At 39.5% G+C, this 14,560-nt stretch overlaps 1 protein-coding gene across 2 annotated transcripts in view; it reads left to right on the top strand.

The window, feature by feature from the left end:
- PUS7L (pseudouridine synthase 7 like) overlaps positions 1-13,888 on the top strand; it is a 43,723-nt gene extending 29,835 nt beyond the window's left edge. Inside the window, exons 7-10 of one of the 2 annotated variants that reach the window (XM_056117843.1) lie at positions 1,404-1,485; positions 5,360-5,634; positions 8,214-8,267; positions 13,325-13,888. In XM_056117843.1, the coding sequence (XP_055973818.1) occupies positions 1,404-1,485; positions 5,360-5,634; positions 8,214-8,267; positions 13,325-13,651 (738 nt within the window). In that variant the 3' untranslated portion in view covers positions 13,652-13,888. The remainder of the gene's footprint in view (positions 1-1,403; positions 1,486-5,359; positions 5,635-8,213; positions 8,268-13,324) is intronic. The other variant, XM_056117844.1, reaches the window with a different exon arrangement.
- Positions 13,889-14,560: the final 672 nt, after the last annotated feature.

The following is a 14,560-nucleotide window of genomic DNA, read 5'->3' as shown; positions in this document are numbered from 1 at the left end:
GCAGTGCTCAATCTTATTCCTGACTCTGTGCTTAGGGATTACTCTTGATAAGGCTCAGGGGACACCATAAGTAGTGCTGGGGATCAAACTCGGATATGCAAGGCAAGCACGTTATCCACTGTACTATCTCTCTGGACCCTACGTTTGATTTTTTTGTTATTTGAATATCATAATCACACTTGCTTTCATGGTTTGATGATAGCGGGGAAAAAATGACAAGAATAGAACTGTAAAGGGAAGAGAATACTTTTCTAGCCAATAATATCTTAAACTTAGGTATTGATTGACTATTTTTTCATCTGATTTTTTTGGACCACACTCAGTGGTTCTTAGGCCTTCCTCCTGGGTCTGTGGTTAGGAATCACTGCTGGAGGTGCTTGGGTCCTGTACTGACCAAGACCAAGCGCATGTAAGACCAGCACCTTCCCTGCTGTACTATCTTTGCAGCCCTTTATTTACATTAACTAGAATATTTATTTCTAATAAGTTTAGAAACATTATCAAATGTGGTTTAACTTTTGAAAGCTTAGGGTTAAAATTATTGCATCAAATTTATCCTGTTTTTAAATTTTTAAATTATAGTTCCTGCCACATGTTTATAATCCTTTATGGTTTTGAGAGCTGTCTAATCTCAGCACCACCAAAGTGCCCAAGACCCTCCACCAAAGTCCTTATATTATTTCTGCTCCTCCTCATTTCCTACCTTTACCTTCCTCCACCTCTTTGCTTGGTAATTTCTGTTTTGAATCCACAGCCAAGGTTTTGTCATTGTTTGATACTATTCATTCCTTTGTGAGTGAGATTATGCTTCTTTCTCTGACTTACATTGCATAACATGTCATCCTTCAATTCTATTCAAGTTGCAAGGTTTTAGCCTTTTATAGCTGTATAGTATTCCATTGTAGACATATATTTTAACTTCTTTTTTGTTTCTTGAACACTTGGTTTCTTTTCATATCCTGGCTATTGTACTAAGTGCTACAGTGTACATATGATGTGCATGTATATTTTTGAATGAATTTTTTTGTATTTGAGGGTATTTGTATACCAAGAAGTGGAATAAGTGCCTATTCTTTTACTATGCCAGAAAATGTGTGTGTGTGTGTGTGTGTGTGTGTGTGTGTGTGTGTGTGTGTGTATTATATTTCTTCTTTGGGAGGCATGATAGGACCACACCTGACAGTGCTCAGTGATTCTTCCTAGCTTTGTAAGTTAATACCTGGAGGTGCTCAGGGGACTGGATACAGTGCTGATGACAAAAATAAGGTTCAACCACATGCAAGGCAGTACTGATTGATATATTTGAATTTTAATTTACTTTTATTGTTATATTTTGTGTACATATATAAAAGTGAGTAATCTTTCATGTTCATTTGACTTATGTGCTTGCTTAATTTTTAAAGGTGAAGGCAGTAAAATTATTTCTTACGCCAGAAGATTTGGATGATCCTGTGAATAGAGCAAAGAAATATTTTCTTCAAACTGGTATTTAAAATTTTCTCGATCCCATTCAGAGATATGTAGATACATGACATAAATGTTATATCAGCAAGGAGGGCATTTAATTAAACTTCAGTGTGCTAAGAGATTGATGACAGGAGCCAGGTATCACATCCCCTCTGAGCCTAGGATCCCTGGTGTGGAACACCACTTTTAAGCCCATTCATCTAACTTTACCGAAACAAATAGATTATCATATATTATTTAATCATTACATTAAATATGCTCCTCGGTTAGGTACTTCATTTTTATTTACTTATTTGTTTTGGGGCCACACCTGGCAGGGCTTACGTTCTTTTTTTCTTAAATTTTTATTAGTGAAACACCATGAGGTACAGTCGTAGACTTAATCATTTTTGTGCTTGAGATTCAGTTATACAATAATTGAATACCCATCCCTCCACCAGTGCCCATTCTCCACCACTACTGATCCCAGTATCCCTCCCACCCCCCCATCCCCCCCATCCCACCCTACCTCTGTGGCAGGGCATTCCCTTTTGTTTTCTCTCTCCTTTTGAGTGCTGTGGTTTGCAAAAGAGACATTGAGTAGCAATCATGTTCAGTCTATAGTCATCACATATCTCCCATCCTGAGAAAGATTGCATTCATCTGGGGAACATAAAGTAACAAAATAGGAGACTAACACCCAAGAATAGCCGAGATAAGTACCAGGAGGATTACTCCATGGCTTTGAGGGTAGCCGCACACGCCAGGGGAAAAGGCAGCTCAGATAGAGAAGGGAGCACCAAATAAAGGGTGTTGGGAGGTTCCTCTCAGGATGGCAGGGCTTACTTTTGGTTTTGCACTCAGGAATGGCTCCTGGCAGAGGTTGGGGGATTATATGGGATGCCCGGGATCAAACTTGGGTGTTATGTGCAAGGCAAGTGCCCTGTCCACTGTACTATCTCTCTGGCCCATATTTCTTTTTTTTCTTTTTGGGTCACAGCCAGCGATGCACAGGGGTTATTCCTGGCTCATGCACTCAGGAATTACTCCTGGCGGTGTTTGGGATACCATATGGGATGCTGGGACTCAAACCCAGGTCGGCCGTGTGCAAAGCAAACACCCTACCTGCTGTGCTGTTGCTTCAGCCCCCCTTATTTATTTTTCATTTAAAACTTTTTTAATTTTTATTTTTCACAAATTAAAAATGTATTGATTGAGATTCTGTGGTTTGCAATACTTTTAATAAGATTTCTCATGCACCTTATTTCAACACCACACCCACCACCCATGTCTGTCCCTCCCCCACCCCCCCCAGGACCAAATGCCCCTCCCTTTTATTCTGCCCTTCCTCCCAATCAGTTATATGTATCAGTTCATCACCTTGCCCATTATGTTGACCTTGGACCTTTGTTGCTACCTTGCTTGTGTATCTTTGATCCCACATATGTGGGTACTTCATTTTTAGCCAGATCTAGGATTTACATTTGTTCTACCTTCTGCTTGTGGGGTGGTGATAAACTGATTTCAGACTAGGTAATATTCAAGCTAAAGAAAATATGAAAGATAGGAAGAGACATTACATACTAGTGTAGGGATTGATGATTAAGAAAGCTTAAATCACATCAACAGGTATGCATCAAATGAAGTTTGTGGCAAAATTTACATAGTAATTGCTATAATAGACTTGAAGAGGTACATCGATAATAGCATGTTAGTAATGGAAGACTTTAATAGCCCACTTTCGTCAGTGGATGCATGATGGGCGGGAGAGAGAGTTCAATGGGTAGAGTGCTTGCATTGAATATGGCCAACCTGGCTTTGTTCTCTGGAATCCCGTATGGTTCTTGGAGCATTGTCAGGAGTAATTATTGGGTGCAGAGCCAGGGATAATCTTTGAGTATCACTGATGTGGCCTCAAAATAAAAAAGAAAGAAAAAGAGGGAAAGAGAAAGAGAGGGAAGGAGAGAAAGAAAAGAAAGAAGAGCCCTAACTAAGGAATTGGAAGGACTGGGTTTAATAGACATATTCGGGCCTCTGTCCTCAAACAGTGACTGCCCATTCTTCTCCTGTGGAAATTAACAGTCTCCAGGATAGGTAACCTGCTCGGATACAATCCAAACATCCATAAAAATAACTAAAATAGAAATCACATCAAGTATATTTTCAGACAAAAAAGATAGAATTCAGTTAAAAGTTGGCAGAGATCTAGTATTTGGAATTGGGTAACATTCTGCTAAATAAAAATTGGATCAAAAAGGAAATGGAAGAAGAAATGAGAAGATTCCTCAAAACAAACGAGAATGAATGAAGACCACAAACTATCAGAACTGATAGAAAACAGAAAACAGTAGTGCTTAAGGGGAGGTTCACACCTGGCAGACTTATCAGGAAAAGAGGAAACTCAAAGAAACAACTAAACCCAAAGCTTGAAAAACTTGAAAAAGAACAAGTTAATTCCAAAGTAAGTATTAGGCAGGAGGTAATAAAAATGCGAGTGAAGATCAATCAATGTGAGGGGAAAGAAGAAAACAATGCAAGGGGTCAGAGAAACCAGGAGCTGAGTCTCACGGTCATAGTCCTCCCATTGTTCATCGATTTGCTTGAGCAGGCCCAGGAACATCTCCATCGTGAGACTTGTTGTTACTGTGTTTGGCATATCGACTATGTCACGGGTAGCCTGCCAGGCTTTATCAGGCTCTCCGAGAGGGGCAGAGGAATCGAACTCGGGTCGGCCATATTGGCTGCGTGCAAGGCAAACGCACTACCTGCTGTGCTATTGCTCGAGCCCTGGAGCTGGGTCTATGGAAGAATAATCAAGATTGACAACCCTTAGCTAGTCTCTTAAAGAGAGAGACCAAAATAAATAAGATCAGAGACAAAAGAGAAATAACGAATTTATCTCAGAAATATCAAAGATTTTAAGATTTTAAGAGGTTATTGTGAACAACTCTATGCCACCAAACTTGAGAGCCTAAAAGAAATGAATTCTTATAATCCTACAGACTGCCAACATCGAATCCAGAGGAAGTAGAAGGAAACAAAGTAGCCACTTTACCCATAGTACTCTCTCTTTGGCCCTGAATCTAATTTTTAAAAGTATTCCGCTAAAAAGACTTAATAGTATACAAATCACAAAATTCGTCGATTGCCTCGAGCAGGCCCCAGTAACGTCTCTTTCATCCTAGCCCTGAGATTATATTCAAGGCTCTTTAGGAGAATGAGACCCATCATGGTTACTGGTATTTGGCATATTGGGTACGCCACGGGGAGTTTGCCAGACTCTGCCATGTGGGCAGGCTACATTCGGTAGCCTGCCAGTTTGTCCAAAGTAGGAATGAGATAATAAGATGTCATAATAAGAGGTCGCGCGGCCGCATTTGCGGCCGCGTGGTTCTGGGAGCTGGTTTTTATAGTCTCTGAGTCTTGGCTGCTGATGGGATTACACGGCGCCAGTGGGCCAGTTGGTGGGTGTAACAATACATGTAATAATACATGTAATAATACATGGTATAATCAAAGAATTAACCATGTATTATTAAAAGAAATTTTATGTTATCATTTGTAGTATATCTTTAAAACTCTAGGCAAAATTTTAATCTTTTTTCCCCCAGAAACCTCTGTGTATTATCACTCAGAGCAATGAAGATAATTTTTACTCCATTCTGAAGTATACCATACTAATATTGTGTTTTTGCTTTTTTTAAGCAAGGAAAGTGAGTGAACCATATGATTAATGATCCTTATTAAAGAAACAGATTACCTCTTCAATTATAGCTAGATATAGAGCATCATCTTTATATTTAGGTTATGAGAAAAGATAATTCATGATTTCTTGCTGAAAAACATAATGAAGATCTTTATAGCTGGCCTTTGAATAAAAGTGGGTGTCTCACTGACTTTTTCTTCATTTCAGAGGATGCTAAAGGCACACTTTCACTGATGCCTGAATCCAGAGGCCGGGAGAGAGCCTTGCTGGAGTCACTGCATCGCTTTGGCCTGACCGAGGAAGGCTGTGTCCAGGCATGGTTCTCTCTTCCTCATGGTATGCGCATATTCTACATCCATGCTTATAGCAGCAAAATTTGGAATGAGGCAGTATCTTATAGACTTGCCACGTATGGATCAAGAGTAGTGGAGGGTGATTTGGTCTGTTTGGATGAAGATACTGATGATGAGAATTTCACAAAAGTAAGTACATGCCATCACAGTTTTCCAAGAGTAGTTAAGATACTAAAAACATAAATTTTCAAAAGTCCTTATAAAGCATGCTGACTTTTAATTTTTTCTTATAGTTACCCATCAGCTGTTTCTAGTCCTGCTGTCATACCAAATTTGGTGCATGTCCGTAAATCAAACAATTAAAAATAGGCAGTGTAAAAGTAGGCAATAAAAATCTAATGTAAAGGGCATTGGATAGTAGACACTGCTTTTTTTAAAAATGCACAAGAACCCTGGAGGATGGCTTAGAAGACTTTGCCTGTGGGGCCTAATTCAAGCCCTGGAACTTCATTGTCCCCTTAGTACCACCACTGAGAAGAGTCACTGAGGGCCACTAAGTGTTGTTCCCCTGCAAAAATTCACAGATCATGCATGAAATTTTCCTTAGAAATGGAAATTGAAATATTGTAGACATAGCTAATTCCTAACACCACTTTATTATCATTTTTTCCTCTTTCTCCTGCAGTTTGGTCTCTTTGTTTTGTTTTGTTTGTGATCATTTCTCATGCAAATGTGAGGCCATGAGTTCTATCCCTGGTGGTGACCACAAGTGCCAAGTACAGTTCTTATTGCTGTTCTGTCTGGGACCCCTGGCAAAGCAACAAAGTGTGTTATCTGGGAAGTACCCCAGGCAGGTGTTGTAAGCATTGCAACTAAAATGTATGGGGAGAAAGAAAGGGCAATTCAATAGTATAGGCAAGGGGAGTTGCTGACTGGGTGACAATATCACCCCAGGGTGTTAAACTGCTTACTATTCTCCATGCGTTAAAGCTTCAGTGATCAGTGTTTGTATGTGGAAGAATCATTCTAATTTCTATGCAGTTTACTCCTTCAGAAACAAAATTGTAACTCATTTCACCTAGCATGATATTTTCCATGATTTCCATGTAGTAACACTTACATGTAAATTTTGTGACTTCATCTTTTCTAACAGCTGCATAGTATTCCATTGTGTAGATGTACTAAAGTTTCTTTCATCAGTCATCTGTTCTCGGGCACTCGGGTTTTTTCCAGATTTTGGCTATTTTGAACAGTGCAGTAATGAATAAAGAAGTGCAGATGTCATTTCGACTGTACTTTTTTGCCTCTCAGGGATATATTCCCAGGAGTGGTATTGCTGGGCCAAATGGGAGCTCAATTTCTAATTTTTTGAGAATCGTCCACACTGTTTTCCAAAAGGGCTGAACCAGTCGGCATTCCCACCAGCAGTGAAGAGGAGTCCCTTTCTCTCCACATCCGTGCCAACACTGGTTGCTTTTGTTCTTGTGGATGTGGGCCAGTCTCTGTGGTGTGAGATGATATCTCATTGTTGTTTTGATCTGCATCTCCCTAATGATTAGTGATGTAGAGCATTTTCTCATGAGCCTTTTAGCCATTTGGATTTCTTCTTTGGGAAAGTTTCTGTTCATTTCATCACTCCATTTTTTGATAGGGTTAGATGTTTTCTTGTAGAGTTCAACTAGTGCTTTGTATATCCTTCATATCAACCCCTTATCGGATGGGTATTGAGTGAATATCCTTTACCATTCTGTAGATTGTCTTTGTATTCTGGTAACTGTATCTTTTGAGGTGCAGAAGCTTCTTAATTTAAGATAGTCCCATTTGTTTATCTGTTTCCACTTGGTTGGACAGTGGACTGTCTTCTTTGAAGATACCATTAGCCTCAATATCGTGGAGGGTTTTGCCGACCTTGTCTTCAATGTACTTTATGGATTTTGGCCTGATGTTGAGGTCTTTAATCCATTTTGAGCTGACTTTTGTGCATGGTGCTAGGTCGAGGTCTAAGCCCATTTTTTTTGCATGTGGTTGTCTAGTTATGCCAGCACCATTTGTTGAAGAGGCTTTCCTTTTTCCACTTCACATTTCTTGCTCCCTTATCAAAGATTAGATGTTCATACATTTGACATAGAAAGATTGCATTCCTCTGGGGAATATAAAATAACAAAATAGGAGACTAACACCCAAGAATAGCCGAGACAAGTACCAGGAGGTTCACTCCATGGCTTGGAGGCCAGCCGCACATGCTAGGGGAAAAGGCAGCTCAGATAGAGAAGGGAGCACCAAATAAAGGGTGTTGGGAGGATCCTCCCCAGATGAGAGATGCATGATGAAAGTAGATTATAGACCAAACATGATTGCCACTCAATGCCTCTTTTGCAAACCACAGCACCCAAAAGGAGTGAGAAAACAAAAAGGAGTGCCCTGCCACAGGGGTGGGGTGGGATGGGGGGATGGGGGTTGGTGGGAGGGATACTGGGAGCATTGAAGGTGGAGAATGGGCACTGGTGGAAGGATGGGTACTCAATCATTGTATAACGGAAACCCAAGCACAAAAATTTGTAAGTCCACAACTGTACCTCATGGTGTTTCACTAATAAAAATTTTTAAAAAATTAAATTAAAAAAAAAGAAACAATTGTAAATCCATTTTGTTTGGGTATATGTATATTCATCATAGGAGTCTAATTTTATATAACAGATTTAGCAAAAATTGAAGTAACTGGAACATTTGGGAATCATCTTATATCTTCATTATGTCTTTAAAAATAGGTTCATCTGGTAACAGAAGAAGAGGAGTCAGCTAATACATATGGAATACATCAGGTAAATTCCCCACTTTTCTGGCCACTTTTTAGTTTAGGTGTAATTTCGTTTAAACAAGAGTGTTTTTGGTTTTTAGGGGTACAGTAGTATTGTACCCCCTCTCACCAAGTCTCAGTGGGTCTCCACCACAGTTCATTGTCTGAAGGACTGCCATCCTACTGCCCTCTTAGCCCCCATCCACCTCCCACCTTACACCACTTGATATCTATTTTCCAGCATCTTTGACTTATTTCACTGAACATGATGCCCTCTGATCCTTCCCTTTTATCCTTCCTTCCCTCTTGCAGCAAAATGCAAGATCTCATCTGTTTCTTAGACCTGAGTAGTATTCCTCTATGTACATATATCTGACAGAGATTCGTCACCTACCAATCAGTTTGGGGTCATTGGGTTGTTTTCAGATCTTGGCTATTGTAAATTGTACTGCAGTGAACATAGGTATGTGAGTATCTTTTTGAATGAGTAGTTTTGTGTTTCAGAGATAAATACCAAAGAGTGGTATTGTTAGATCATATGAAAGTTCTATTTTATTTACTTATTTGGTTTTTGGTCCACTCCCAGGAGTACTCACAAATTACTCATGACTCTGTGCTTGGGAATTACTCCTGGTAGTCCTTAAGGGAGCATGTGGGGTTCCAGGGATCAAATAAGTCTTGGCCATATAGAGGCAAGAACCTTAACACTTGTCCTATCTGATCCTGTAAGTTCCATTTTTAAATCTTTTTTGTTTTGTTTTGATTTTGGGGGCCACACCTGGCAGGGCTCAAGGCTTACTTCCACATGCAAGGAAAGTGCCCTACCCACTTTACTATTTCACTGGCCTCTATTTTTAATTTTAATTTTTATTTTTTCTTCTAAATTGAACCCAGGGCCTCACATATGCAAAACAAGTATTCTACCACTGATCAACATTTCAAGCTAAGAGATCCTCCTCCTTTTTCTCCTCCTCCTCTCCTTCCTCTTCCTCCTCCTCTTCCTCTTCCTCCTCCTCCTCCTCCTCCTCCTCCTCCTCCTCCTCCTCCTCCTCCTCCTCCTTCTCCTCCTCTCCTCCTCTCCTCCTCTTCCTTCTATTCCTCCTCCTCTCCTCCTCCTCCTTCTCCCTCCCCCACCTTCAGCTCACCAGGGTCATACTCAGTAATGCTTGGGTGATGCATGTGGTGCTAGGAATTTACGTTAGTGCTTTACACATATAATATACACACTGTACTACTTGAGCCATATACCCAGACCTCTATTTTTAACTTTTTGAGGAATTAATTGTACTGTTTTCCAAAGTGACTAAAACAGTTTACAATCCCACCAACAGTAAATGAGGATTACTTTCTTACTGCATTCCTGCCAACCCTGATTATTTCCAGCTTTTTTTTTTTTTGATAAATGCAATTTGATTTTTGGCTGAGTTTTGAGAATGTATTATGTATCCTGAATAGTAATCCTATATCAGAAGAAATAGTGTATATCTGTTTTCTCCTTTTCAGTGGCTTGTGTTTTATTAGCCATAGTTTCTTTCACAGAGAAGAAACTTTTTAGTTTGATATAATTCCATTCGCTTATTTTTGCTTTTGTTTTCTTCGTCAATGGATTGAAATCCTGAAGACAATGATATTTCAGAGTATTGATATTTTAGTGTTCTGCTTTTTTTTTTATCTTTTTGGGTCACATCTGGCGATGCACAGGGGTTACTCCTGGCTCATGCACTTAGGAATTACTCCTGGCGGTGCTCAGGGGACCATATGGGATGCTGGGAATCAAACCCTGGTTGGGCGCGTGCAAGGCAAATGCCCTACCCACTGTGCTATTGCTCCAGCCCCACGGTCTTTAATTTTTGAGATAATCTCTGTATATGATGTGGAAATAGCAGTCCAATTTTTTTTGTCTTTTTTACGGGGTGAGGGGTGTGGTTGGCCAAACCCAGTGATGTTCCGGGATGACACTTGAAGGTGCTCAGGGAACTATGTTTAGTGCCAGGGATTGAACCAACGTTGGTCTTGAACAAGGAAGGAGCCTTGTGCACTGAACTGTCTTTCTAGCCCCTTCCCCTCCTTCTTTTTGCATGTGCCTAACCATTTTTTCTTTTCTTTCTTTCTCTTTTTTTTTTTAAATTTTTATTAGTGAAACACCATGAGGTACAGTTGTAGACTTACAAATTTTTGTGCTTTGGTTTCAATTATACAATGATCAAATACCCATCCCTCCACCAGTGCCCATTTTCCACCACCACGGGTCCCAGTATCCCTCCCACTCCCCATCCCCCCATCCCACCCTGCCTCTGTGGCAGGGCATTCCCTTTTGTTCTCTCTCTCCTTTTGGGTGTTGTGGTTTGCAAAGGAGGCATTGAGTGGCAATCATGTTTAGTCTATAGTGTACTTTCAGCATGCTTCTCCCATCCTGGGAGGATCCTCCCAACACCCTTTATTTGGTGCTCCCTTCTCTATCTGAGCTCCCTTTTCCCCTAGCATGTTTAGCTGGCCTCCAAGCCATAGAGCAAAATTCCTGGTACTAATCTTGGCCACTTTTTGGTGTTAGTCTCCTGGGAATATATCCCAGAGAGACAAAAAAATATAGTCGAAGTAACATCTGCACTTGTTTGTTCATTGCAGCACTCTTTACAATAGCCAGAATCTGGAAAAAACCTGAATGCCCAAAACAGATGACTGGTTAAAGAAACTTTGGTACATCTACACAATGGAGTACTATGTAGCTGTTAGAAAAGATGAAGTCATGAAATTTACATACAAGTGGTACTACACCGAACGTATCATGTTAAGCAAAATGAGTCAGAAAGAGAGGGGTAGACATAGAAAGATTGCATTCATCTGGGGGACATAAAGTTTCTTTTGTTTTTTTGAAGAGGCTTTCATGCGTCCACTTCATGTTGTTGACTTGTTTGTTGTAAATTAGTTATCTGTATGTCTGAAGGTTGATTCCTGGGTTCTCAGTTCTTTTGCATTGGTCTGAGTGTTTGCTTTTATTCAGAGCAACAGTGTCTTGTTTACAATACCTTATAATCTAGTTTAAAGTCAGGGACTGTGATCTTTTTTTAATTTTTATTTTATAAATTTATTTATTGAGTCACCGTGAGAGCAGTTACAAAGCTTTTGGTTTAAGTCTCAGTCATACAATGATGAAACACTAGTCCCTTTACCGGTGCACATTTTCTACCACCAAAACCCACAATATACCCCCATCCCAGCCCCTCCTCTACCTGTGTGGCAGATAGTTTCCACATTACTCTCTCTCTGCTTTAATTACATTCAATATTTCAACACAAGATCCACCATTATTATTTGAGATTTTACCCCAACACGCACTGTCACTGTCACTGTCCTCCCATTGTTCATCGATTTGCTCGAGCGGGCCCAGTAACGTCTCCGTTGGAGACTTTGTTGTTACTGTGTTTGGCATATCGAATACGTCACGGGTAGCTTGCAGGCTCTGCCGTGCGGGCGACATACTCTCCGTAGCTTGCCAGGCTCTGCGAGAGGGGCAGAGGAATCGAACTCGGGTCAGCCATGTTGGCCGCTTGTAAGGCAAACGCCCTACCCGCTGTGCTATCACTCCGGCCCATGTTGAATAACAGTGATGAAAATAGACATACCTGATCTTCAAGGAAAGGTTTTCAGTTTTTAATTTTTGATTATTTTTACTGTAGGTTTATTGTAAATGACTTATTATTTGAAATAATTTCTTTCTATTCCCATTTTTCTTATTATAAATGGGCATCTTGTCATAAGCTTTTGGCACCTATTGATATGGTCATGTGACTTTTATCTTTTATTGATGTGGTATGACATATTAATTATGACATATAGAACCATCTTATAATATCCCTGGAATAAATCTCATTTGGTCTTTGTGATGACCATGATCCTTTGAATATATTGCTGAATTTGGTGTGCTAAGATTTAGTTGAATCTTTGTATCTTTTTTTTATCTGTCTATCTATATTTTACTAATAACTGTCTTCTTTTGGCATTAGGGTAATGTTGATCTATAAAAGTTGTTTAGATTGTATGACTGAAACTCAATCATGAAAACTTTGTAACTGTATCTCATGGTGATTCAATACAAAAAAAATTTTTTTAAAAATTAAAAAACCCAAAATTTACATGTCAAAGTAAAAAATAAAAAAAAGTAAATGCAAAAAAGACTGTTTAGAATTTTATGTTTTATGAATTTTCTGGAAGAACTTAAAAAGGATAGGTAATATCTTCTCTGAAGTTTTCATAAAACTCATTAGTAAATCCATCTGGACTTGGCATTTGTCGAAGATTTTTTAATTGTTTGTTTCCTTACTATTAATCAGTCTCATCATATTTTTCATTTCCTCCTGATTCAGTTACAGGATATTTGTATTCTTCTAAAAATTTATCCACTTATTCTGGTTCCCCAATTAAGTCATATAAAGTTGTTCACAGTATTCTTAGGATGTGAGGCATTTTTGTGGTGTCTTTTTAAACTTTTCTGGGAATTTTGTATATAAATATTTTATTTCATAATTTTAGTTTGTATTCTACAAGTTATTTTAAATCTAGAAGTATCACAAAAGGACAAACCCCCCATAATATGCAGTGTTTACTTATAGGCATCTGAGAAAATCAACTTATTATTTGCTGCTACTTTTTTGCTTTGTAGTTTTTAAATGAAGAATGTGAAATACCAGTTATGTGATTGAGCACCAAAGGAGTTTTTGTACTGAAGAATAATATTTGCTTTGGGGGTCGTATAACTGCATGAAATTAAGTTTTTAGTGACTAATTAAATAACCAAAACTGATTACATTTCTTCTCTATTAACAACAGTTTAATAATAATTGATTTGAGCTCCTTGTATTAGTTAATGTCAGTCTCCTTCTTTAGTTACTTTCCTCTAAGTACCAACATTTAAAATAGTCAAAGTAGAATAGTATTTATTAGCATGTTTTAGGCTGATTGAAATGTTTATATTTGAGATTGTCTTTAACAGATTTAGGTTCATAATAAAAGTGAATTTAAAACTTTGATTATATGATTCTTTTCTGAAAGTTGTTTCAAGATTGTTTCCCTTCCATTGTGCAGGTGGTTCTTCCAGTGCTTGGATACAATAATCAATTCCCAAAGAACAAAGTTGGGCAGTGGTACCAGGAGGCACTCATTAGAGATGGACTGCAGACGTGTAGGTTTAAAGTACCTGCTCTGAAACTTAATGTTCCAGGATGCTATAGGCAGATTTTGAAACGACCTCATAACCTCTCATACCAGCTGATGGAAGAACAAGATATTGATGTCAGAAAAGGTGATTCCCACAGCAGTGAAGCACCTTTATCTCTTTCAGTCTCCTTTGATCTTGATGCCTCATGCTATGCTACAGTTTGTCTGAGGGAAATAATGAAGGATGACTTTTGAAACTGATACTCTTGATATAATTGTGTGTGTGTGGCATCCTTTAAAAGAAAGGAGCTAGAAGTTCTTGAGCATCTATCATGCTGAGAGCTTTATAATTGTCACCTCCTTTAATTATACAGCATCCTGGTGAAATAGATATTTGGTGCTAATGCTCCAGAGGACGTAGAGCAGTGGCAAGTTCTGAACCTATGACAGACTCCAAAACCTATGGTCTTTGTATTCTGTACTATTTCAGTGACGTTTATTTTATGAGCCACAAAAGCTAGAATATTTCTGGAATATTTGGAATATATAATACTGTCAGATAACTTTTAATAAGAACAGTTTTTTTTTTGCTTTTTGGGTGCAGCTTTTTGGGTCACACCCGGCATGGCACAGGGGTTACTTCTGGCTCTGTGCTCAGGAATTACCGCTGGCGGTGCTCAGGGGACCATATGGGATGCTGGGAATTGAACCCAGGTCGGCCGTGTGCAAGGCAAACGCCCTACCCGCTGTGCTATTGCTCCAGCCCCAATAAGAACAATTTTTGAGAAATGTTTATATATTATACCTCATTGCTTAGAATGTAGGAGAAATTAGGTGTTAAGAAAACATTGTTGGTGCTTCATGCCCAATCGAGGTCATGAGTTGCCCCCCACGAGTGGCTCTCCGGCATGGCCATGGCGCCAGAGGCTCATTGACCTAATCCAGAGCCTAGCAGCTTGCAGCAGAAATGTGAATGGACTGTGCGTTAAACTCCAGTGTCATGTACCCCCCCTCCCAGGTAGGAAAGGGTGTTTGTTTCTTCCACCTTCCCTCGCCCCTGGCAGCACGGTGGCCGCTGCCTCAGAGCTTATTGGAAAACCAGGTATGAGATGGCGGTGATGGGGCAACTGCAGCCTCATGGGAAGGGGGGCAGAACTGGCTTGT

Source organism: Sorex fumeus, unplaced genomic scaffold (genome assembly GCF_029834395.1).
Source record: "Sorex fumeus unplaced genomic scaffold, SorFum_2.1 ptg000036l, whole genome shotgun sequence".
Lineage (NCBI taxonomy): Eukaryota > Metazoa > Chordata > Mammalia > Eulipotyphla > Soricidae > Sorex > Sorex fumeus.
Note: the sequence above shows the minus strand (reverse complement) of the source record. Positions and strands in the feature narration are given on the sequence as shown.